Source organism: Pocillopora verrucosa, chromosome 1 (assembly GCF_036669915.1).
Source record: "Pocillopora verrucosa isolate sample1 chromosome 1, ASM3666991v2, whole genome shotgun sequence".
Taxonomy (NCBI): domain Eukaryota; kingdom Metazoa; phylum Cnidaria; class Anthozoa; order Scleractinia; family Pocilloporidae; genus Pocillopora; species Pocillopora verrucosa.
In genome coordinates this window covers 5479412-5504513 of record NC_089312.1, presented here as the reverse complement: position 1 = coordinate 5504513, position 25102 = coordinate 5479412, and the positions used below count along the sequence as shown (strand labels likewise).

Genomic DNA, 25102 nt, shown 5'->3' with positions numbered 1-25102 from the left:
TATAATTTTTACAATTGTATTATTGGTATTATTAATATCAGTGTCATTAATATTCATGTTATTCAAATTTGAGTCCACGCAGTCTCGGCTTTGGAGACTTGACGGTTAAATTTGTGTTATAGATATCAAATCAAATCACTATTATTATTGATAATATTATTATCAATGTCATAATAATAATAATTATTATTATTATCAGTGTTATTATCCGTAAGATCATAATGTGGAAGATAATAAATTTTATTGAAAGCAATGTTACCTTTTTCAATGATTCTTGAAGTGCGTTCACATGTATATCCGTTTGATCCATACAACGGACGGCATCTGATTCCACCACAGGGCTTGTTGTCGCATAAGTTCTGAAAAAGGAATAATTCATCGCGAGTTTGTCGCAATGTTTTTGGATTATGGCTGCTAAAACACTGAAAAATCTGCGTAGCTTTAAGACAGTGATGTTCAAACTCCCCTTGAAGGGAAAGAAAACCAAACTACAGAAATAAAAACCGAAAGTTACGTATTCGGCCTTTGGTAAAGTCGTTTCTCGCGGCTGAGAACGAAAAAAGACAACTGGAAGATTTGTCACGGGCCGATTTTGGTCATTTACCTGTAAGATTTCTTTTGGTAGGGACTAAGTCAATAACTGAGAATTTGTATATTTTTCTGTAGTGATTCAACGAATGTTTACTCTTGAGTGGGCCAACCTACTGTATTATTTTCTAGTCAGTAAAGGGCTATTGTGTTTGCATGATAAACAAAATAATACATGGTTGCTTTTACATATGGAATTTCTCTTCACTATGCGCGCCCATGTATTCTCTATTTATTATATACTGAAACACTGGATAGCGTTAAAGGCGCGCTCTGATTGGCTACTCAAATTCCGATTATCCTTTGCTAATCACTTTTGAAATCATATTTTTGTGCTATATTATCTCTCTGTTTTAGTATATACTAATACTATTACATCTCAGTATTGGTGGTGAGCAGTGGATATTTACCTCACCGTCGTGCGCCTATGTAAATATCACTCATTAGCCACCTAGGCTTCCGTGAATAGTTGTTAAGTAAATGATGAGGCTTTCCGTAAAATCGCCCTCTGTTCTGATCGGCTGCCGTGATTATTCCACAAGAAATTGAACTAGCATGATTGAAGTAGTTCGATAAGTAAAGTACTGTATTTGAAGACCTCGATAGAAGGGGTTTTTTGTAGGTTCACCGGGAAAAAAAAAGAAAATTATACAATCGATGATAAAGAGGTATGGAATGAAAATAAACAAAGAGGAAATGAAATCGGCATTGCTTCTTTGCATGCAGGCCATACATTGTTTATGCGAGAAGTTGTTTCACTTTTTCTTTCTTTTTTTTGAAGGTATTACTCGAAACAAATCTTATCATAATGTGCATCTTTCCCAATTTAACTTTTCCAATCAGTGTTATGGGGAATTGTTTCATGGAGCCAGAACCCGCTATTAATGTCTTTGAAGGGAGCGAATGTCGGAAAATTAAAATTAATTTTGCACAAAAGGTTCTTATTACGGTCATCTTTTCATAAAGTCTCCATTGTTTGAGAAGTTTTTTTCACTGCGATTTTTACCAATTTCCATCCTTAATAATTTCTTTTTGTATAGGAAACGATTTACGCTACCGATTAATTCAATAGGTGACGGCTTGACCAAACACCATGTGCCTCTTTTTACTGTTTAAGTGTCAGGACACTACGGCAACAGGAGGCACTTAAAAGAACTTATCACGGTTGTCGCTCAGTTGAACTTAACACTAGTTAAATTGTTTCGCGTGAAAGCGCACGCACCACGTCGGTTCATATTTTCAATCTGATAGTGGTAGCAATAGAAAGAACTTGATGTGTAGAAAAAAACAATGTCAAAGTTAGCCCGGTATTCCTAGTCAATGAAAGAAAAAACTAGGCCGCCCGACAACAACAAAAGTACAGCTTTGTGTTAACCATGGATATGTATGAGCAACACATATTTTTCCTGTCCAGAATAGTCATTAAAGCGTATATTTGAAACCGTTTTTGAAACTCTTGATGCTTTCTTAATTTTTGCCGTTTCTTTGTTTTTGCAAAATAATCTTATGTGAGGACGCATTCATTTTCAACCAGATTAATTCTTTCTTTTATAAGTGACACATTCATTTTAAAATATTTGTTTTTGTTTTTGTTCTTTGTGAGTATGCTTATTTTCCACGGAATCCTCAATTTCAGTTTGAATAGTATTCGCCTCGAGGTTTTAATCTGAAACATATCTGATATGAGTTTTTAGGTATTATTTTAGCGTTAATAAACTTTTTCCTTACCGCTAAACTGTAGTGATGATAAGAGTTGTTCCAGTTAAGTTTGTTGGGATATCGAAATCTGTCCGCTTTCAGCAGCGCACAGGAGTGTCCCGTTAGATCCGCTTCAACTGCAAAGTTGACAGAGATGCAAAGTTCGTGTCGGATGCAGTGAAGGTCACAGGCCATTGAATCGTAGACTTTGTAAGATGCCAGTTGATCAATGTTTAGCATTCTATTCAAATGCTCGACAAAATAAACATGATTCTTTTCATCAGATCTGCGATATTGTTCACTAGTAGTAATAGTAAAAGCTGTTAGAATTTTGAAGAACTGGAGCAAAACAAGAAACTTTGACATTTTGGATTATTGTTCGACCCAAGCCGGATAGAAATGATCAACGCCAAAACAAGGCCCCCCATTAAAACAGCAATATTTAGTTTATAAACTGCTAATAACATGACAACTAAGAAAAAAAAAAGGTGATTAACTTTAATCAGTAGTAAATTAGCTATTTTATTGATTTCAGTAACTGATTGGTGCGCCCTCCCCTGCTAATGAACATTATTCACTCATTAGCGGGTGAATAATGCGAACAACACAATGACAAATCATCAGAGAAACTTGCGTTTCGACTCGTTAATGAAGCAGTTCCGAAAAACAGGAGGGATTGGCCAGGGTAAGCCTATAGCATTTTACGTAAAGGCGAGGAAAGCCATCAAATATGGTTGCACTCAAACTTAATACCTGAACATTGTAATCTTCAATGCAGTATGATAAAAACGTTTCGAAGCCTAAATGTGCCATACGAAACAAGTTTCCATTAGACAAGTTGAACTAGGTCGACAACTGTTTCAAAGGGCTGATAGATAACACGCCTGGACAAAACATGTTAGAATCTTTGCCAAAATCTAGTGGTCTGAAAAGCAGTTTCGAAACAAGTCCTAAATGAGTGTTTGGGGGTTTCCTTACGAGAAAATTCTACATAAGTCATGCCCTAACTTCTGCGCATATACTGTTCGTTTTTTTATGAACCATAACACAGCGGCAAAATTAGTACGCAAGCTCCGTGTTACTGGTCGATAAATAGGAGTTATTGACCAAGCTTGTTCTGTTAAGATGGCTGGATACTAGCTGAGTTCTTAGTAACCGGAGACTAAAATCCAGCCATCTCTGTTTTCTATGCAAGAATTATCTCAAGTCAGCAAAATGGGTGTTATTCCCTTGCAAGATTACCTTAAGACCTTCTGATCCTAGGAAATATGTGCCTCAACCATTGTGAATACGAAGCTGCTATGACCTACTTCGAAGTGGCCTTGAAAATTATGCAGTCAGGTGATGCAAACGACGCTCTCGGAAAAGCAAAACTCTATCTCCTTGTGAGAACCACACACAAATGTAAGGGTAACTTCGAGCAAGCCAAGAACTATCATGCGAATGCACTGGACATTCATCTGAAATAGCTTGGACCTGAGCATGTATATGTCGCAGCTTCTTAAAATAACCCGGATACTGTATACAGTGATCTAGGTGATTTCCAGAAAGCAAAAGAAATCCATGCACGTGCACTAGACATTTACCTGAAACAGCTCGGACCTGAACATGTAGATGTGGCAGCCTCTTACAATAACCTGGGTATTGTATATAGTGATCTAGGTGATTTCCAGAAAGCAAAGGACTACCATGCACGTGCACTGGACATTCGTCTTAAACAGCTTGGACCTGAGCAAACTCATGTCGCAGCTTCTTACAATAACGTGGGTACTATATACAGTAATCTCCGTGATTTCCGCCGAGCGAAGGACTATCATGTACGTGCACTAGAAATTCGTCTAAAACAGCTCGGACCTGAGCATGTAGATGTCGCAGATTCTTACAATAACCTGGGTACTGTATACAGTCATCTAAGTAATTTCCAGCAAGCAAAGGAAAACCATGCACGTGCACTAGACATTTATCTGAAACAGCTCGGACCTGTGCATGTAGATGTCGCAGCCTCGCACAATAACCTGGGTACTGTATATAGGGATCTAGGTGATTCCCAGAAAGCAAAGGACTACCATGCACGTACACTAGACATTCGTCTGAGACATATCGGACCCTGGCATATAGATGTCGCACCTTCTTACAATAACCTGGGTAATGTATGCAGTGGTTTAGGTGATTTCCGCCAAGCAAAGGACTGCCTTGCACGTACACTAGACGTTCGTCTGAAACAGCTCCGACCTAAGCATGTAGCTTTCGCAACTTCATACAATAATCTGGGTACTGTATACAGAAATCTAGGTGATTTTCAGCGAGCAAAGGACTACTATGTACGTGGATTGGACATTAATCTGAAAGAGCTCGGACCTAAGCATGTAGATTTTGCAACTTCTTGCAAAAGCCTGGGTACTATACAGTGATCTAGGTGATTTCCACCAAGCAAAGTACTATTAGCACGTGCACTGGACATCCGTCTGAAACATTTCGGACCTTAGCATATAGATGTAGCAAATTCTTACAATAGCCTGGGTAATGTATACGGTGATCTAGGTGATTTCCACCAAGCAAAGGTCTACCTTGCGTGTGCACTGGACATTCGTCTGAAACAGCTTGGACCTGAGTATGTAGTTGTCGCATATTCCTACAATAACCTGGGTACTGTATACAGTGATCAAGGTTATTTCCAGCAAGCAAAGGACAACTATGTACGTGCACTGGACATTCGTCTGAAACAGCTCGGACCTGAGCATGTAGATGTGGCAGCCTCTTACAATAACCTGGGTACTGTATTCAGTGATCTTGGTGATTTTCAGAAAGCAAAGGATTACCACCCACGTGCACTGGACATTCGTGTGAAACAGCTCGGACCTAAGCATATAGATGTCGCAGCTTCTTACAATAACCTGGTTACTGTATACAGAAATCTAAGTGATCTTCAGAAAGCAAAGCACAACCACGTACGTGCACTGGACATTACGAGCCCGGACCTGAGCATGTAGGTGTGGCAGCTTCTTACAATAACCTGGGTACTGTGTACAGTGATCTAGGCTGTTTCCAGAAAGTAAAGGACAACTATGCACGTGCACTGGACATTCGTCTGAAACAGCTTGGATCCGAGCATGGAAATGTCGCATCTTCCTACAATAACCTGGGTACTGTGTACAGTGATCTAGTTGATTTCCAGAAAGCAAAGTACTACCATACACGTGCACTAGACATTCGTCTGAAACAGCTCGGACCTGAGCATGTAGATGTCGCAGATTCTTTCAATAACCTGGGTACTTTATACAGAAATGTAAGTGATTTCCAGCAAGCAATTGACTACCATGTACTTGCAATGGACATTTGCCTAAAACAGCTCGGACGTAATCATCTTAAAGTTGGAGAAACTTATGAAAATATTGGTGACGCACACAATGATCAGGGTCACGATGAGGAGGCGAAAAGGAACTATGATCATGCTTTGGCGATTTGTGTTCGAAACCTTGGCTCTGGACACGTTAAAGTTAGAATTATTCAGAATAAGCTGGCTCGATTATAGCAAAATACTCGGACGGCTTTGTATATGCAGACACGCATGTTTGCTCTGTAACCTATGATGAAAATGTTGGATTACAGATGTCAAGCTCAGGCATCTCATCACTAAATAATCTTGATGCATGCATACTTTGTTTCGTGCGAACTTCAAGACTAATTAATAACAAATTCCGCTATCGATACGATAAGGGTTGATCAATACGTAACCAACACTTTTTGTTAAATCACACCTACTTTAAGGATTTCTTCTCTTATTTTAAACATTTAGACATCTTGAAATTCTGAAGAGAAAGCCGTTGACTGCTTGTCATTGTGAGACATTAAGGTACTTATACCAAAACCACAATCCGATTGATTGGATCTCTTCATTTTCCCGTCGTGACGATTTTCAGGATCTTTAGTAGGACAATTTATAAACAGGGAGAGATTTTCTGTTATGGAAGAGAATACATAATGTATTTTTAATTTTGCAATTTACTTTTTTTCCTTTCAGTATCCTTTTCGCATCCACATTATACCACAGCTTTCACTTAGAAATCTGTGGAGATTAGAATGGCTGCCTTCAGTGTTACTCTGTAAAGGTTGAATTTTTAATTTTATTTCTTGTCCAATTAGGTCACATGCCGGAAAATGAAATCGGATTCATCGCAAAAAATTAGTTAAAAAAGGGAAATTCATCCAGCAATCACATTCAAGGAAATTTTGACGGTCCTGATTAATACCAGTAATAGGACCGAGTGGAGTCCAATTCGGCCTGTAATCATACGAGTGATTATCGGACGACGAAGCGATGTGTTACTAACGAGTATGATTACAGACATAATTGGACGACATGCAGTCCCGTTACCCATCAATCACAACAATTACAAACTTTTAGAAAGAAACTAAACATCGGTTATACGTTTTTTAAAAGAAATAACAGTTAACTTGGCGAAATGCGAGACAACAGCGCGCGCGCACGACGCGTTCTGTTAACTTACACGGACATGAAGTGTCAACTGTCCCTTTAACTGTCCTATTGCATTGTATATTTACAAGCATGACGCCTACTCTGTCCTATCAGCTCAAATCGGACTGGTGATAGCCAATCACGTTCAAGAATTTTGTTACAGTTTCATTATTTAATATGAAATCCGTCATATTTTCGTAAGAAAAATTTTACATCGCAAAGCTTCACCATGCCTTTATCAATTACAATAGACTTTTAATTTTTTTCTTGCAGTGTTTTCTAACTACATCTGAAACACAGTTTCTTTGTTTTGAGAACGCTACCAGCAAAAGTAAAAAAGCAAAAGAAAACAAACTTGGTTAAACGTGATTGAATTTTTAAAATCGAGATTCTTGGTAAGCTTCGTAGCTAGTTAAAATGCTTAAGAAAGATTAATTGATATTCTTCGTGCGGCCATTTTCGAAAAAATCTAGTCACGCACAATGATACATTTTTGGTAATAGAATACAAAATTTTCTTTAGAAATTGGAAAGGGTATGAGAGAAAGCTCTTCGTTTTTCACTGAAAGGGCGGCCGATGTAACTTCTGAGCCTTTCTCCCTTGCGATGAGCGGAGACCGCAATGAGGGACCTAAGCATGATCGCAGTCGCTCTGACACCATCGTAATTAGTATGAATTTTTATATTATGCTAATTTGGCTATATTTTTCATCTTTCCTGTTTTGCTTTGTTCTGTTATTTTTTTATTTGAACACGAAACTATACATACTATACGAGTGTTAAATGTGTTTGATTCTTGTTTTCGTACATGAAAACCTTCAAAACTCGGACTGCCCATTTACTTTTGCCTTTGAGGATCACGTTATAATAACGTAAATTAGCCTTCTTATTCAACTCTTGTCAGACGATAGCCAAAGTTCAAAGCCGAGTTAAAACTATACTGTATTAGCTCCAAGCGCTATTCTTCTGAAATAGAAATAACTCCATCGTTGTTGCATACCGATTTTCTGTTTGTAAACACTCGCCTCATCTGCAAATATCCAAGTATACAAAATAAACACAACTTCAAATAGCAAAAGTGCTATTGATCCCTCTCGTTATTTTTATTTTATCATAATAATGACAGTAATAATCCAATTGATTACAGCATTTATATTATTATCTAATTACTAAGAACGAACATTTTTAATCAACCTCTATGAGCTGAATGGTGCTATTGTAACTTGCACCTTCTTTGATATGCCAATGGATCAATTTGCTAAAACTTCACTAATTAAAGTTTTCTTATCTCATATAAGCACATAGGTTATTATTTTTGTTTTTAATGAGGGTCAACATGTTATATAATCCAATGAGTCAGAAAGCATGCATTTTCTGAACTCTGCAGAAAATATGAAGAAAAACCTGGTATTTTTCTAATAATGAAGCACATAATCAAGCAGGAAAAATGAGCAAACATCAAATCAAAACTCTTGAAAACCACTTTGGAATCTTTTGTCACGGTATTTTCTAACAGACAGAAAGAATCCTACACTGCTACAAACCGAACTACGTTGTTAAACAATGCGTAAAAATGCTTACTAAGAAGCAACTCCTTTAGGTGATACTGTGATTATCTTCTACAAACCACTACAGACTGTTCCTTAGTTCTCCACTGACACAAACTCACTGTTTTTACCCAATATCTTTTAAATGCACAATCTTTGATGTACATCATAGTGGCTCTCTCTCTCAGTTTAGCTTGAAACGCATAATTACTCTTAGATTACTGAATTCTTGAGACGTATTTTAGAATATTCCGCTGGCCTAAAACACTAAAATTCTGGTAGAATGGCATTATAGTTACATAACCTCCAAGTCACGGTGAAAGGGCACTCTAGAAGTTAATATTTGATAATGACTTCCCATAACAATTCTTGGTATTACATCCTCTCGTTGTAAGCCAATTAACAGAATTCAATTACTTAATTCTACCTTTAATGCGCTTCCCATCTCCAGCTGTCTTAATTTGTCCTCAAAAGACTCCTCATAGCAGGTGTCTTAAAGGATCCCAATCAACCGCATGGGTGTTTTTGTTTAGCCGAGGGAAAGCTGAAACTTCTTGTGACTGTAGACACGATCCATAAGATGATGTCACTGATATGTGAAGTGGCCATGGAGACCATATCAGTCATGGATATGAAACACTAACTCAATTAAATTGTCTAAATCTGAAAACTTATAACTTATCGTTAGAAAAAAAAATCGTTTTATTAGGGATTTTTTTAAAGACAGCCAAAGATCGAGTGAAATTTGGTTCAACAAAGTTACGTACACAGATTGGTTCAATATAACTAAGTCCTCGTTTACCTCTAAATAGACGCAAAATTAACAAAACTGTTTTTTTCTATTTTGTATCTCATACGCTTAATAAAAAACAAAGACTAGATTATCGATTTCTAATTGTCATTTCTTGTCGTTAGATTGCTTAGAATTTATAATAATTTCCTCGAATTTAACTGCCTACAGTTTTGTGTCCTCTTCAAAAGTGTGTTCTTCATCGACAGCCTCGGTAGCCGAAGGTGACTTTCGACGCATTGATCTTGATTTTTCCCTTTTTCTGTTAAAAAAAAAGAAGCAAACAAACAAACAAACAAACAAAACAAAAGTAAAACAAGGAAAAGAAAAGGAACGCTCAATCGCTATAATCTTGCAAAAGAATTATTTATGTACAAAGCCCCGTTCTGTCATTTAATCAGTCGGTCAATCAGTCAATAAAATAAACTATCAATCAATCTTTCGGTTGGCTGCTAGGTTGGGCACACAGTTGTTCTGGCGATTGTTCAGCATTTAGTCAGTCAGTCGGTCAAGTAGTCAGTTTGTTGGTTTATCATTTGTTCAGTCATTTTTGTCAGTAATTCAGTCAGTCAGTCCGTCAGCTGGTTAATCAGTGAGTAAGGAAGTTAGTGAGTCAGTTATTCAGTGAGGTAAGTCCGCTAGCGACAGTCACTCTTTCAACCGTTTAGCTAGTAGGTTAAGGAGCTAGCTAGTTTGCAAATAAATCAGTAATTCAAATAATTCAGCAGTTAGTTTGTCAGTGACAACGTCCGTCAACTTTGTTAAACGGACAGTTTATATCTCTGGAGGAATTTGAACCTGTGTATATCCCCCTTATCACCACTTACTTCTTTGCGGTGAAATGCCTGAATTTACCGTCCCCTTTTTTCAAACTCTTGTTCCGTTCTCCTAACATTAAAAAAACAAAGTAAAAATTACATATTTGATAAGGTACTTAATGCGCTGTGGCAACTGCTTAACTTGATGAAACTGGTTAACGACACTCTAAATGTAAGAAAGACACAAATAAATAGATAACTGTAGGGTAATCCGCGAGGTAATGCTGGAGAAATAAACCGAATTGGCTGCTTTCGTTTTGTTTTGTTGCTTTGTTTGTTGTTGCTGTTTTTTTTTTACCGAGGTATTCCAAATAAATTCGCAACAAAATTTGTTTATTTGATGAAACGGCAAATAAAAGAAAAATGAATAAAAATAAGAACGAAAAAATTACAATTTTTTTGCAAAATGTCGGCAAAACAAAGAGGATAGAATAAAAAAGTGGAAGTAATTATTTCATGAAAAACTGTTTTTTTGCCAAAGAAATTTGCATCGGGTATATTTAATGGCCTTCTCTTTTCTATCGAGACTCATCAAAATTCGCAACAGAACATTGCACTTTTTGCGAAACAAACCCAAAGCCAAATTAAAAACGGATAAAAGACCCGAAATACCCTGCTTTCGTGCTCGTGACATTTCAATTACCAGTTATCAAACACTTGTAATATTACACATAATAGATTCATGTCAAACTTTGGGATTTCTTAAGTGTTTGGTCTTTTTTATCTTTTGCTTGGCAATTTTCTTGAAAGAATTGCATAAGAATGTTAAAGCTCCCAAATGAGAATTACGTGAATCTATACTCAACTTGATGTTTTCATACTTATTGCCGTTCATTTTGGCTGCCACCTGTTATGCAAAATCTTAATTTATTGCGCCCAAATTTCGCTCATTTGCATTAAAAAATTTCATCTCTTAGTCCTGTTTGAGGATAATTGAAATTCTTTGATTTGACCACCAGTTATAGTGGTAAGAAAGCCAACTGTGAAATTAAAAATTTACTTCATTTAGAGCTTGGCAATACCTAAGGGAGGTAATGAGACTCTGAACTGATCGATACGCAGGAGAGCTTAATAGACCTTAGAAGGTTTTTCTATCTCTACCACAGTAACACTGAATGAGTTGTCAAACAAACAAAGAATAGCGACCAATTTTCTAAATAAAAAAAAAGGTCGGCTATACATTTTTAATAAATAAGGTAAGACAAGTTACCTTGATTTAGATCAGTATTCTCAATAGGTGCCGGTTCGATTTTTTCGGCTTCATCAAGTACTCCTTGAAACAAAAAGGTAAACACTGTCTTTCTTTTTATTTTAAACTAGTGAACAATATTGTACCTTATTTTCCATTATCTCATTATTAGTGATTGTTTCAAAATCAAGTCAGACTATTTTTTTTTTCTTTATTTCAAATATTGACAATAACTGGAGACAAAATAACAAAGAAATTTTTCAAAACTTTTAAACCTAACAAAATTGTCTTAGAACACGAGATTTGTAGAATTTAGAACTAACGTAATGAACGATGAGGGTTGGATAACTATAATGATGTAAATGAACTGTGTTGATTTGTATGTACGAAAATATCCATCTGACCCAGATCTCTCCAGAAGTAGAAAAAAAAAACTACCATTAATACAACATATTGTAGAGTCTTGGCAATACAAGCTAACAGAACAGCAACGAAAACGTACGGAGCTTTTATCTACATAAAGATGACATTAGAGAAGAAACTTTAGCCTACCCTGTTGTGGACGACGCACATCAACATGAGCCAGTTCGATAACTACACCCTCGACTTCCCCTTGAAAAAAATAGTTAATAAAAAATATAGTCAGAGATTGCACTGTGTTGTCATTCACAGTTTTCATGTCCGTACTGTGTTCACTAGAAGGAAAAAATGTCTTACCTCCCAAGCCGCCATGTTGTTCAATGTCTTCCATGCCCTGTGGGTTCCGTTGTTCTCCATCTCCTTGGCCTTTTTAAAGAAAGAAAAGAAAAAAAATTGTGAACGAGCCAAGAAACAAATAAGTGATGGAACGAAGGATTTTTTCTGACGAACGCAGAACGAGATCTACAATTTCAAACTACTAAAACGTAATAGACAAGAAAGGTTGGGTAATTAAAATGATAATGATAAAATTTATTTGTGTGTATGAAAATATCCTAAAGTCATAGATCCCTCAGTTATAGAGGAACAGAAATACAATATAAACTAACAGAATAGCATTGAAAACTTGACATTGAATTAGAAACTCTAACCTTACCCTGTTGTGGATGATGCACACCAACACTCGCCAATTCGATATCTTCACCCTCAATTTGTCCTTGAAAAGAGAAAGTAGATAAAAAATGTACACAGACTAACCCTGCGTCCTCGTTTGAACTTTGTATGATATGTTAACTGACATCTGAAAGGTTTTTACCTCCCTCGCCCCCATGTTCTACATTTTCTTCCATTCCGTGCTGGTTAACTTGCTCTCCCTCTCCTTGGCCTTTAATTTTAAAATTTAAAAAAAAAATAGGGAACATAAAAAGAAGAGAGAAGACATAAAAAAATATTTTTAGTCACATATTGCCCTTCATTTCCCTCGTTTATAGTTTTCACGGTATTTCTAGAAATACGGGTAAGGATTTACCTCCCTCGCCGCCATGTTGTCCATTGTCTTCTACTCCCGGTTGGTTCGGTTGTTCCCCATCTCCTTGGCCTTTTAAAGAAAACAACGAAGAAAAAGTCAATGATCGAGTCGGGAAATATTTAGTTCGTACAACAAATGAACCGACCAATAAAAGAACGATTGACCGAACGAGCGAGTAAATGATTAAATGAATGCCTCTATGCATGCATGAGTGAATTGATTTATGACTGAGTGACTGAATGAACAAATCAATAGATCAATAAACTATGTTTGCAGCAATCTGTTACTTTACATCGTTTTTCGGTTTATTTCTTATCAGGAGCTGATAATTATATCGCACCTTCCTGATCCCGACCACAGCAGGTGGAAACGGTCTTCAAGTAGTTCCAGACTTTTTCCATTTTGTTCTTCAGAATGCCTCTGACCTGGATACAAAATAATCGAGATTTCGCTCACTGCCTTGAGCTGAGCTCCGATGACAAAATAGAAACTAACGAATTTCTGTTGTCCAATGCTTTTGAAACATTGTCAGTGTCCATTGCAAGTGAACAAAGCAATATTGAGCACTATTATACACTGCTTATAGTCGGCTGAAAACCATTACCCTTCCCGTACCTAGCCATTATAAGTCTACTTACGGATTTTATTATCTTGATTACTTATAATGGATTAAAAGCGCATAACTTACCTGTTCTGTTGACATGGTGTACAGGATAGGATTCAAGGCCGAGTTGATCGGAAGGGCAAATACAGCGATCCAGACAGCGAGGTCTCCTTGCGCTTCGTAAGACTTCTCGATGATGGTCCTCATACCAATCACTATCACTGGCATCCAGCACACACAATCACTCAGGATGATGAAGAACACCCGCCTTGCAAGAGCCGTTTCCCTCCTAAAGTTTGCTCTTCTGGCCTGGATCTCTCTTTCAGTACCCTGACGGGCCAGTCGCCGGCTAGACAAGTAAGACTTGACGAGTATCATTAGATAAGCACCCATGATGAACAAGAAAAGAGCAAAATTCAAAGCGAGAAAGATAGCCACAGAATACTCCCAACCTGCCGGCTTATCAGAAGTAAGCTGCAAGGGCAGACATACCACACTTCTACCATAGTAACTATGGTACCTGAATGGGTCTTCAAAATACTGAATACCAAACATAGGCAAAAAGGCCATAAGGAAGCCGATTGCCCATATGATGAAGCACAGGATATGTGTTGTGTTTGGTTTCAGAGAAGCACCTTGGTAAGGAAACACAATATTTTTAAGCCGATCAGCAGATATCAGCGTCATCATCATAACCGACACCTCACTTGACAGAAGGGAGATTGCTCCAATTATTTGACAAGACAAACCAGACCTCCACTGGAAGTCATGCAAGTAATACTCTCCTCTCCACAACAGATCTTTAGTGCCAAGAGAGAGCAGGTAAATACCCATCAAACCATCGGACACTGCTAAGTGGAGCAACATGATGGACTGAACCACGTTCTTTTCTTTAAAGATCACTCGCCAAGTGATAACAAAAACTGCACCAATCAGAGAAAATACTCCTATCACCCAGATACTCTTCCTTGGGGCAGAATTCTTAAACATACTCTCACAGTTGGCAAAGTCGTCGTTGTATGTGAAAGCACAGTCAGCGTCCTCCTTGTGCATATGACAACACATCAGATTTGTGTCGAGACTCCTGCAATTGTAAAATATCATCCACTGAGAGAAGTTATTTCATAAAAACTTCACAGACCTTGTCGACAAGAACTTGCTTTTAAGAATGTATCAGTGGCTGATGGCTGGAGTTATTCATTGACTTATACAAAATATTTTTTTAAGAATCCAAGTCTTCAATTCTTTTTGCAAAAATTTAAATTTCTCAAAGATGTTGTCTACTCAGAATATATAGCTTTGCTCAAAAACTAATAATTTGCGAATGAATTTTATCAAAATCTTACACTCGCTGTATATCCTTCAACATATCGAAAAAACCATATGGAATCTCCCTCATCTTGTTGTACTGCATATACCTGGAAATTAAAAATCAGTAGATAAAAATATCATGATCAAAAGCCGCAAAACTCCATAACATAATTTAATCTTTCGAATAGGCTCTCTTAATCCCACATTGTCAACGAAGTCTTTCGTTTAACAAACCACTTACAACCAACAATTCCTGTATTCTTGGACGAATGGCTAATGCTCAGACGTCGGCTTTTGAGGATTTTAGCCAATCAACATAACCAACACAGTTGTAATTAATTAAATTTTGGATTAGATCGACCATGATATTATCATAATGCTTAGGTCTGAGTTATCCGCCGAAGCCGGAGGCCGAGGCATATAAAGCAGACACAAGATTTCACAGTCCATGATATCATGGGAAAACCGAAATCAATAACTGTTTTATTGTACATTTTAAAACACTCTGCAAAATAAGACGTTTCTCTCTGAATTTGCAAAAGTTTCAGGACGTCATATTGACGAGGGGCTTGGCAACTAGTCAGACTTTGAACTCCACGTTATAACCCAATACCTGATGCAGATATCGGTTATCATGTCAACTTTATACGCTCTTGTATGTTGACCTTATGCTCTCAAACAATCAGAGTTTTAAAGTAGAATGACACCAAATATCTTAAAATACCCTACACAGACGCAGCACCAAAGTTTCTTTACAAACTTACTCCCACTAAGCAAATAATCAATCTGCTGATAGGAAAGAATTTTCCGGTGAGTTGCAGATAAGTTAAGAAGCTTTTACAATAAAAGCAGCGATTTGGAGTGTTTTCATTATATTTCAATTTTTTGGACACCTCAAGGTAACAAGGTTCGTTTCATAACTTTGTCATCACTTGATTAATTTTAACACTCACAGAATTTTCAACTGTTTAATGTCTTTGAAGTTGTCGATAGAGACCTGAGTCATTTCGTTTTCCAGAATTTCTCTAACAAAAAGAAAGTGCAACAATGTTTCGAGATTGATGTGTAAATGATCATTTGATGTGTAAATGATCATTTAAATTACTCACTAAATAAGTTTCATAGTCAACTTACATAATCAAAAGCTTCTTTAAGCCTTTAAAAATTCCATGCGGGAAGTATCCGAGTTTGTTTCTCGATAGATAGCTATTGAAGAAAGGAAGAAAATGAGATGAATGTTCAACATAACGGATTAAAGAACTGGACATTAGTAATCGTTTTCACAAGAATCTAAGGGATCATGAGAATACTCGCTAACATGTTGCAATATAATTACAAGAAACTTTTGGAGAAAGATAACTGATAGTCTGGGAATCAGGAGATTTCTTTTATGGAGTATCACGAACTGCAAATGTCCCAGGTTGTATAACAAAATAACCCTGGTACTGAAAAACCCCTTGCGTGATGTCCAAACCAGCCCATCCTATACAAGAATCGCCATCACCAAGAAAAAGGTCCTACACAGACCCTCATCATGAATTAAAATAAGGAATTGCAGGAAATGAAATGATGTCTTAAAAACATGAAAAGGTACATCGGATTAAGCATTTTTCCGCTTGCAGTAATAAACAAATTCAGCAGTCAGGCCAAAATATGTTACCACTACGATAGTATATTTTCACTTTTGATAGATGCTTAGATTCAAAACTTGTGCAATAGAGAAATGCTCATGAACTACTCACAGGTCAGACAGCTTTACCAGTCCCCGAAACTGTTTAGGATGCAGCTCCTTTAACTTATTCTCTTCAATTTTTCTGTTAAATTGCAAATCATATATCTGTTCTTGGCCAGTTTTCTTTTCATTTAAACGTTGAATGTTATACCAATGGTCGGTAGTTAGAGTGCCTTTCGAATGGATGTCCAAAAGTAAGAGCCAGAGCAATCACAATAACCAATTAAAGCAAAGGGAGACTATGGAACCAGTCTACATTAGAAGTATAAACGATTCAAGCACAAAGCTTTACGCACCAGAAAATGCCAGAGATCAAGTAGCGTTTGGTTTTAGTTTGGTGCTCGATTGGTTGATGGGGTGGCACAGGTTTTTAGATTGATCATAGAGGGATTAAAGTAAAACGAGAGCAATCTTTTTCTTGTTTCAATTTCTTTTGGCATTATATTAAATTAACTGAATAAATTTTGTTTTTGACCTCAATAGCTCAAGAATTATCGAATTCAAAAGCAGTTCTCAGAAAATTCCCCCAGAAAACTACTTGTTCGTACTTTACATGGGGTATCTTTTGAAATTTGCTGAAATTTGATGTAATTATTTTTAATTCCCCAAAAAATCGATCGATCAATCAACTAATAATTAACAAGAGAGGATAATCCTCCCCAACAATTATTCGGTCATCAAAACTATCCATCATTACTCACATTGTCGTTATGTTGGTAAGGTTAGCAAATATCGTTGGCGGTAAATTTCTTATTTGATTGTTGGACAAAAGCCTGCAAGATTAAAACAATTAACTACATACTACGTTTCACTGCAAAGCAGAAAGTTCTCGTAGATCATGATGGCAACCGGGAAGATCCAATTAGCGATATCCTTACACATCTCTAGGATACAAAGATATGTATTTATGTTCATTCGGCGAGACACGTATTAACGAACAGCTTTAATTAGATTAAATCGAAGGAAATATGGAATGATAACATTTAACGAAGACTCAATTTCAAGTTCAAAACTTTTATTTACTTTGTGTGATAAAATTCACGCAGAAATGGAGAAAGTTTTGCAACTCGACAAATCAGAGAGAGGATTGCTTTTATCGACGTGCTTTTAATTGTTTTGTTTAGTTTCTTTTACATATTTTCGTTGTTGACTTACAGCGTTGTGAGACTTGTCAGATTGCTGAAGATTTCTTGAGGGAGATCCTCAACTCCGTTATTAGACAGATCCCTAAAAGTTTCAAGGAAAAATGAATTAACCTTTCAGAAAAAAAAAAAAAAATTCCAGCCGGAATGTAACTCCCATAAAAAGTGAAACAATATGGGAAGACACTCTGACGAGCATTCTTTCGCTACGTTTCATAGGCACTTGTTGTATGCTATAATCCTGTTATATGGCGGAAGTGCATTATGCTGCTGCAGATAGTTTTCATGCTCTTTGCTCAAGTAAAGAGCATGATGGGAGGAAAACGTGATCCATCGATGAAACCCAAGACTACCGGGGAACAACTACTGGTCAGAACCCGAGACCAGCGAATTTCGACGCTATCAGCTTTCAGTAACTCTGCCTTCTATAATGCACCATCATCTCAGGATTGCCATGTTGCAATTGATTGCGACATGGGCACTTGGTTTATTTTCCCATGTCTGGTATAAGGAACAGAAAAGTGATGAAGAGTCAATACTTTTTATAAACACATTACATTATATTGATCAAACTCACAGCTTTTTCAAAGCAGTCAAATCTTTGAAAACATGTTTGTGTGGCGTTTCAATTCTGTTGTCTTGCAGCCCTCTGAATAAAATTTGGAATAATACAACAATCATTTTTACTTAGGTAAATTGTCATTACATCGTCTAATTTGGGTCTGTTTCCAATACTTATATTAGTATTACCTAATACTGATCAACATCAAGACTTTTTTCAAGTTGATTTTTGATAGCTTTCGATAAGTTTGAGGCTATCATTGGCAACCTCGTTTTCCTATTGTGTTTTGTTTGTGCAAAACTGTTGTTATTAAATGTTTAAAATTTGGAAGAACCACCCTGCGTTTTAACTCACTCGTTCATCCAATCAGCATACATATAAATGTAAATGAGCTTTTCTGGCCTTCGCCAAAAGTTTACTGTCAATAGAAGTTTTGATCTAAAGTAGCGCCAGGATAGCTTATTTGCATAACTTAAATGAATCACAATTACGCCCGCCATTATGGAAGAGGCCTACACCATAGTGCATGGTCACCTTTAGCGATATGTTTTCATGTTTTCCCTCCTTACTCAAAAACACATAACTTTCCACCTTCATTGCAGAGGTCCCGCTTGTTTTAAAAATAATTTTAACTACTCATTTTGCGTTTTTTTTTGTATTGAAAGTTTCCTTTTCTAAACTCACAAGTGCGTCAATGCTTTTAAACCGTCAAACAAATCCTTCTCTATCTTTTCCAGGTTGTTGTTGTTAAGTAGTCTGTATGAACAGGAGAGTTTAAAAAAAGTGTTACAATTACTCTAATTTGAATTGGTTGAAATAACATTATTTGAACCTATTGCCTGTCTAAAGCTTATAATTTAGGAATTGACTAGTACTGAATGACCTCGAAGGTACTCCTAATTCAATTAATTCGACTTTAACACCACCCTTGTTTAAGTTTTCTTGCATAACACGAGAATTTACAAACTAGACGAAAAATCATGATATCACTTGCTACTAATGTACAAGAAAAAAATTTACTCTGTTTCCTCTAAGTCGTGTTTATTTCGTGTTATGGCTTACTGATTAATAATATATACAATTCATGTAACAGTTATTGAACGCTTGTAAGCGCTTAAAAATACGAATGAGAGAAATATTTTTTACCTACTTTGTACATAAAACACATTTTGTAGATCTCTACAGTGAAAAACTGAAACCATAAACTCTGGGTAATAGAAAAATAATTGGGAACCATTGAAGTTGGCAAAAAGCTGTCATAAATAAATGGGTTTCCAGGTTGCCTTTAAATTCATTCGAACATCTTGAAGCAGTAATGGTCCTTAAAGGCAAAGAGCTCCTTGGAGACTAAGCAACTGCTAGGCCGCTTGCCTTCACGTTGCTGCCAGTGTGTTCGGGGTGTTTCTCTCAGAAGTTGCTTCGAACTCCTAAACTTTCTGTTATGAAAAATCGAGCGTTTGCTTACTTTCTCAGTTAGGTATCGTGTAGTTGCAGGAACCAGTACACAAAGGCTGTCACGCTCGTAATCTTCCGCTTACTTCTTACAAACTGTCGCGATTTTTATTTTCAGGGCCTCGGTTTGTCCTCTTCAATACTTTCGTTTCAGCTATTTTTTTTTTGCTTCGTTGAGTGTTTTCATTCTTTCACTCTCTCTACCATTTTTTTTGTGTGTGTGTGCTTCCGCGACTTACTTGTCAATCAATTCAATCTCAACTTTCTGCCCTCAATCTCAACTTCAACTTTCTGCACTGTTTTAGAATAATTGATATGTTCTCAGCCAATGAGCTTGCTGAAATTTCTGCATGTTCATTATTACAGACCAAAATTGCACTAAACGAATTTCAATTGCCACTTTATTATAGCTATTTTGGAATAACAGAATTCAGTCGCTCAAATACAGGCTTTTTAACTCTGTACAAATAATTTATTGATCTAGTATTGAGCTGGTTTGTAAAAAGTTGCAAAAGTTGTCTTTCATTTTCCTACAATTTGAGTGTTTTCTTTGAATAAGCCTTGAATCTGATTGGTTGTTATGAGCTTGAAAAACATGCGATTGCGAGCATAAAATGGTGCAGGCTATTCATAATGGTAATTCAGTCCAGTTGAGTGCAATTTGAAAAGCTAATCACCGGATTTCGAGTGCAATTTCGGATAATTCAGTAAGTAAATTTGTAGTCTTTTGAAAAATTCACTGGTTCTTATTTCGTGTTATTGCCTAATCGCTTGTCGCTTGTCTTTGCCTTGTTGCCAAAGTTGTCGGGCTTTTGCCCCAAGAACTTGTTCAAACTTGTAAAACTCTCTCAAGATTAGTTGAGCGTTTTTATTTTTTCCCTGTTAGGTATTCGCCGACAGCAGTCTTTCATTTGCTCCTAATTTGAATGGTTTCTTTACTCAAGCCTTGAAATAGAGTCGGTAGTTTTTTTAATATATATAAAATTTCCCATCAGCTGGGAAAAATATGGGATTTAGAGCAAAAAACTGGTGTGATTCGTAAATTAATCGCACCGATTAGAGCCCACCAGATTGCAAGGATCAAAAGAGATTTCAAAATGGATTTAGTAAATCTTGATATATGAACACATTTCCTGTAGAACACTTACCTCCCTGTGGACCAAAGATATAAAAAAAAAAAGAGCTTGCGTGGAAAAATTTAAAGCAAAAGTTAATATCCTGTCAAGTTAACGTAGATCGATATAAAAGTAAGCTTCCTGACTTACAGAGACTGCAGCTTCACTAATGGAGTAAATAAATCACCACGCAACTTCTTAATCTTGTTTCTGCCTAGCGACCTTCAAAACAATTGTTTTTAAGAATTATGATCAACTATCATTTTAATAAATAATCAAATCTAAGGAACAAGATACAGCAACCTTAAGGCATCACAGAAGGAAAATTAGCGTTTTCATTCAAACTGATATAGCGTGAAAACAATAGGTTATATATCAACGACTAAGAATACATGAAAGTCAAATATTTGAACTGCAGATAAAGACGTGAATGAAAGTGATCCTTGCAGTTATGACCACTACTTGAGCAGTAGTGAAAATAAGGCCTGAAAGGCTCATCATCAATCTCCTTAGCAATTTCTGCCTCGCTATATATGTTTCTCCGATCAAGCACATTCTCTACGTCATCTGCTGATAAAGTTAATCCACAATGATCAAATCCGTGAGTGTGAGGCAAGTAGTAAAGTTCACCGGGAAAACCAGGCACTGTACAATACCTGTACTGTCTTATGAAATGGCTGTTCTATTTATGTTTCACTTTATCAAGATCAAGTTGCAGGTACACTTTCGCGTCACGATCTCCGGTTATCTTACTCTCGTTCGAAGGTGTCACGAATATAATTTTGCCTATTCCATCGGGAAACTACGTTTTCCATCGGAATCTATTGGTGTGTATTGGAAATGTAGGGCAAAAAGTCCGCATCTACCTTTGTTTTTTTTTTGGTGCTAAGGTCCAAGAAAAACAAAACAGAAAATTAGGTAAATTGTATTCCACTGTTAGTCTTGAAATGTAAGGAGATTAGGAACAATCGAGATTTCAGTAAAGTTTGGAAACGTGATTTAGAGATAATAGATAAATCGTGTCCTTCTCGGTGAATCTTAACGTAATGTTAGTCATAACTTTGGAGATGTCATTTTTGATATCATAACCCTGGACTGCGTAAAACTATGGGCTGGAAAAAAGGGAGTTTAGATCCCCAATTTACACCCTCCTGTTTTAACTCGTAAAGTATTATGGGTGAGATGGTATCAATGTGAGCCTATATATGTTACTTACAAGTAAGTCAATTCGGTGTTGTTATTGAAGACTCCAGCTGGTAGATCTTCTATTTCGTTGCCATGCAGGTACCTACAAAAGCGTTATATCGTGGATCCTATAGTTTATTCTGAGTTAGGAAAAACCAGTTTCCCTAACTAAATAAGTGTTTAAAATAAGAAGAGTCGCAGGTTAAACATGGAACTAAAACTTAGTAAATAGCGTGCTTTAAAAATGAATAATATATAGTATTGTGACCGTACACCATCTATGAGTATGAAAATATGACCAAGCAATAGGCATGAGACATATGAGATCAAATATTTACAGGAGGTTGAGGTTCTGAATGCAATCCAAATTTCAATGAGGAGAATAAAACGACATTTAGGTAAGCATTTAGCCCGCAGAACCGGCGTAACTTTTTTGGGTTTTCAGGCCAAAGGAAGCAATCGCGAGTTGGGCGCGAAGTGCAAGTCATTCCTTTGGTCACTGGCGTGAAAAATTCAAAGCAAAATTTAATATCCTGTCAAGTTAGAGTAGATCAATATAAAAATAAGCTTTCTGACTTACAATGTCTGCAGCTCAACTAATGATAATAAAATACTAATGATAATTCTTATATTCCCTCCTTTGCTCGATACATCAGCTCCTCAATACTCAGTTCGTCTGGTGTTGTGGTTGTATAAAAGTGTTTTCTTTCCCTTTCTTTCATGTTATGTTTTTTTTTTTTTCGTTTTAAATTTTGCTTTTTGTTTATTTCTATGGAAAATAGTCCGTGTCGCGGTTCTAAAGTAAGAAACCCCGGAAGTAGTGTGGGTGATGTTCATCATGATTGCTGTTTTAACTCTTGTTGTGATTGTTGATTTGTTGTTGCTTTTCCCTCTAGAGAAGTGAGGGGATTCTTTTTTCCCTCCTTATATGACTGAGCTCTTTCTGTGCTCAAAATGTCAGCACATCTTTCAAAACATCTTTCAAAATAGAAAAAATAAAAGCAAACTTATTTCCAGATTTTTCAACTCCTCTCACGTTGGGAGCGAGGCAACTCCTAGAAGGTCAAGGAACGAACCTTTTTCTTCTTTTTTCCGGACTGTTCTGTAATTTCTAAAATTCAGCTCACCTACGTTTGTCATGGTTCTTTTCCATTTATCTCTTTGCAAAAAGCATAAGTTTTCTTCAAAAAAAAGATGAATCTTCCAAAATTTTCCTCACTCATAATGTTTAGCTTTGTAGCTTAGTTTGTAGTATCGCCCAATTAGTATCTGGGTGAAATGGGTTCGAATCCTGTCCGAGTCTGAATTTTTTTAGTTAACTTTTCTTCAATCCGCAAGTGAAAAGAAACTTATTTCGTTTCAAATTCATATCGAAAAGTCGCGCTAAAAATTTAGCTTTCGTTTCGACGATAAAATGTTTCTAACTGTTTTGTTATACGCAATTAAAAAAAATATTTGAAGGACAATGAAAAGAATATAACTGAAGCAAATATTCAGGGGCTATGGGGCGTCCTATAAAAGTAAATGGGCGTAAAGGTTGACAGTTATTTCTATAGCTCCGTTGGTAGTAGTGTTATAGGAGACCTGGGTTCAAATCCCGTCCGAGCCTGAGTTTTTCTCTGACTTCTTTTCTGCAATTGGTAAAATTGCAGCTCACCTGCGAGGATCATGCCTTTCTTTGATTTTACATCGGCGGCTCCAAAGAAATTAAAATTTTTACAAATACACAACTTAAACTTACGCAAAGAGAACCTTTGTTTTGACAATATACTGTTTGTAAATGATTCAAGTGTAATAAACAAAATATCCCTGCTTGACCCAACCATGTGTTCTCAAAGTGGAAGGGGAGAGGTGGGAATGTTTATTTTTAGCAGTCATTGTATGAAAAAAAGTCCGAATTGATTATTTTTTCCTAATGATTTCTTACGTTAGGGGAAAGGCCCCATAAAGGGTGAATTTAAATGGAATTAGTAACGATTGAAATCTGATTTGATGCAGCCGATCGCATGGACCAGTGGGCGATTAAAATTTGGAACCGAGTTTTGGTAAATGCGCGATGTGATTTGTTCGATTTTGATCTCAATATTACGAACTAACAATATGTTCTTAAAGTGGGAGGGGGAAGTGGGAAGGAGGAGGTTGGAATTTGTTGATTATGATTTTGACTAGCTGAGTTTTGAACTCTCCATCTTTCGTTAAATTGCGTCTCTCTGAACCTTTCTTGAAACTAGTGGGATTAATAAAATTTTAATAGAAATTCCATCCCCACTAATAACAACGGCGATGGGATTTCCATGAAAATTTGAAACCGGGCCTTGGTAAATATACCAGTTGAGATATAGGATTTGGATCCTGCCATTATGAACTGTAAACTGGCTCCTCTGCAACGCACGAACTTAAGGGTAAGTAAAATTTGAAACCAAGATTTAGTAAGTACGTGAGCTGAGCTATTGGATTTGAATCTCAACATTACCAACTGTTATGGTTTACACGTGTTACTGGGTCTGTATAAGCTTCCTAAAAATAAGTCTCGTGGAATAAGCAATTAATATTGTTTACTTACAGTCGAATCAACTTGGTGTTGTAGTTGAAGACTCCACTTGGTAGCCCTGCTATCTGATTGTCCTGAAAGTACCTACGTAAACGATATTAAGAAAGACAATAAAGCAAATTAATCATCTCATGAAGTTTTAAGACTTACAGAGTTTGCAAAGTACATCTGTAGGAATAGAAATTAACTCTTAACCTCTTTCCAGACTCCTCTTCTACTGAGGGAGACCCTTGGAATTTCGGCCAAATCCCTCGAGACCTTAGTAACCGTTCATCATTTATAGCTTAAGCAGCGGGAAAGGAGGAGTCAGAGGATTTGGGTTTTGTCGCGATAAAAGTTATCTGATCCTTTTTAGGAGCCGCTACAAAAAATGTGGTCTTGCACAAGGGGAAGAACTCCATGAAAGGTAAATGTAAATGGAAATTTAAACCAAAAACCGTGATTTGAAGTCAAAGGTAAACTTGTCCTTCTAAACAATATTTTTTAAAAAATATTTTGAGATCAATATGATCTGCACTGGAAGATGATATGGTCGCAGTTAATTAATAACTAGGAGGCACGAGTTCGAATCTCGTCCGAGGCTTTATTTTTTTAAGGCTTCTTTTTTTCAATCGACTGAATTTCAGCTCACCTGCAAGGACCATGACTTTATTTCATTCTCAATCCGCAGGTCCATATATTATTTCATTGTGAAGAAAAATGAACCTTCATTTTCGACAATAAATTGTTTTTAAATGATTTATTGGACGCACTTAAAAAAATGTCTTAGGTATAATAAGCACAATATTCCCATTTGACCTGACAGAGTGCTTGTAATGGATATTTGTCCTTTAACGTAGGTTGTTCGTTGAAGCTCATACTTTTTTCTCAGCTTGTGTCCCGCTCTCCATTCATT

General features: G+C 36.6%; 2 protein-coding genes across 2 annotated transcripts; one reads left to right on the top strand and one right to left on the bottom strand.

The window, feature by feature from the left end:
• The first annotated feature begins 3554 nt into the window (after window positions 1-3554).
• LOC131798299 (nephrocystin-3-like) lies at window positions 3555-5818 on the top strand. The gene is made up of 4 exons (XM_066163612.1): window positions 3555-3690; window positions 3823-4683; window positions 4828-5272; window positions 5317-5818. Exons 1-4 carry the CDS (start codon window positions 3555-3557, stop codon window positions 5816-5818), a joined length of 1944 nt encoding a protein of 647 aa, XP_066019709.1.
• A 3446-nt stretch (window positions 5819-9264) lies between these two features.
• LOC131798300 (G-protein coupled receptor GRL101-like) lies at window positions 9265-24851 on the bottom strand. Its single transcript, XM_066163578.1, has 20 exons — window positions 24839-24851; window positions 20505-20508; window positions 18589-18660; window positions 17920-17991; window positions 17356-17427; window positions 16902-16973; window positions 16211-16282; window positions 15603-15674; window positions 15422-15493; window positions 14504-14575; window positions 13242-14241; window positions 12894-12978; window positions 12554-12622; window positions 12341-12409; window positions 12182-12241; window positions 11824-11892; window positions 11659-11718; window positions 11128-11190; window positions 9927-9987; window positions 9265-9361 (listed from the first exon to the last, which is right to left on the bottom strand). Exons 1-20 carry the CDS (start codon window positions 24849-24851, stop codon window positions 9265-9267), a joined length of 2226 nt encoding a protein of 741 aa, XP_066019675.1.
• Window positions 24852-25102: the final 251 nt, after the last annotated feature.

Bases quoted from the DNA above. Each gene is read 5' to 3' on its own strand.
- LOC131798299 (XM_066163612.1), top strand. From the start codon at position 3,555: ATGTGCCTCAACCATTGTGAATACGAAGCTGCTATGACCTACTTCGAA. The intron at 3,691-3,822 runs GTAAGGGTAACT...ACAGTGATCTAG, and splicing joins TGTGAGAACCACACACAAAT to GTGATTTCCAGAAAGCAAAA. The intron at 4,684-4,827 runs GTACTATACAGT...ACGGTGATCTAG, and splicing joins AACTTCTTGCAAAAGCCTGG to GTGATTTCCACCAAGCAAAG.
- LOC131798300 (XM_066163578.1), bottom strand. The intron at 15,675-16,210 runs GTGAGTAGTTCA...TTTCTTCAATAG, and splicing joins CTGGTAAAGCTGTCTGACCT to CTATCTATCGAGAAACAAAC. The intron at 11,719-11,823 runs GTAAGACATTTT...ATTTTTTTCAAG, and splicing joins ACAACATGGCGGCTTGGGAG to GGGAAGTCGAGGGTGTAGTT.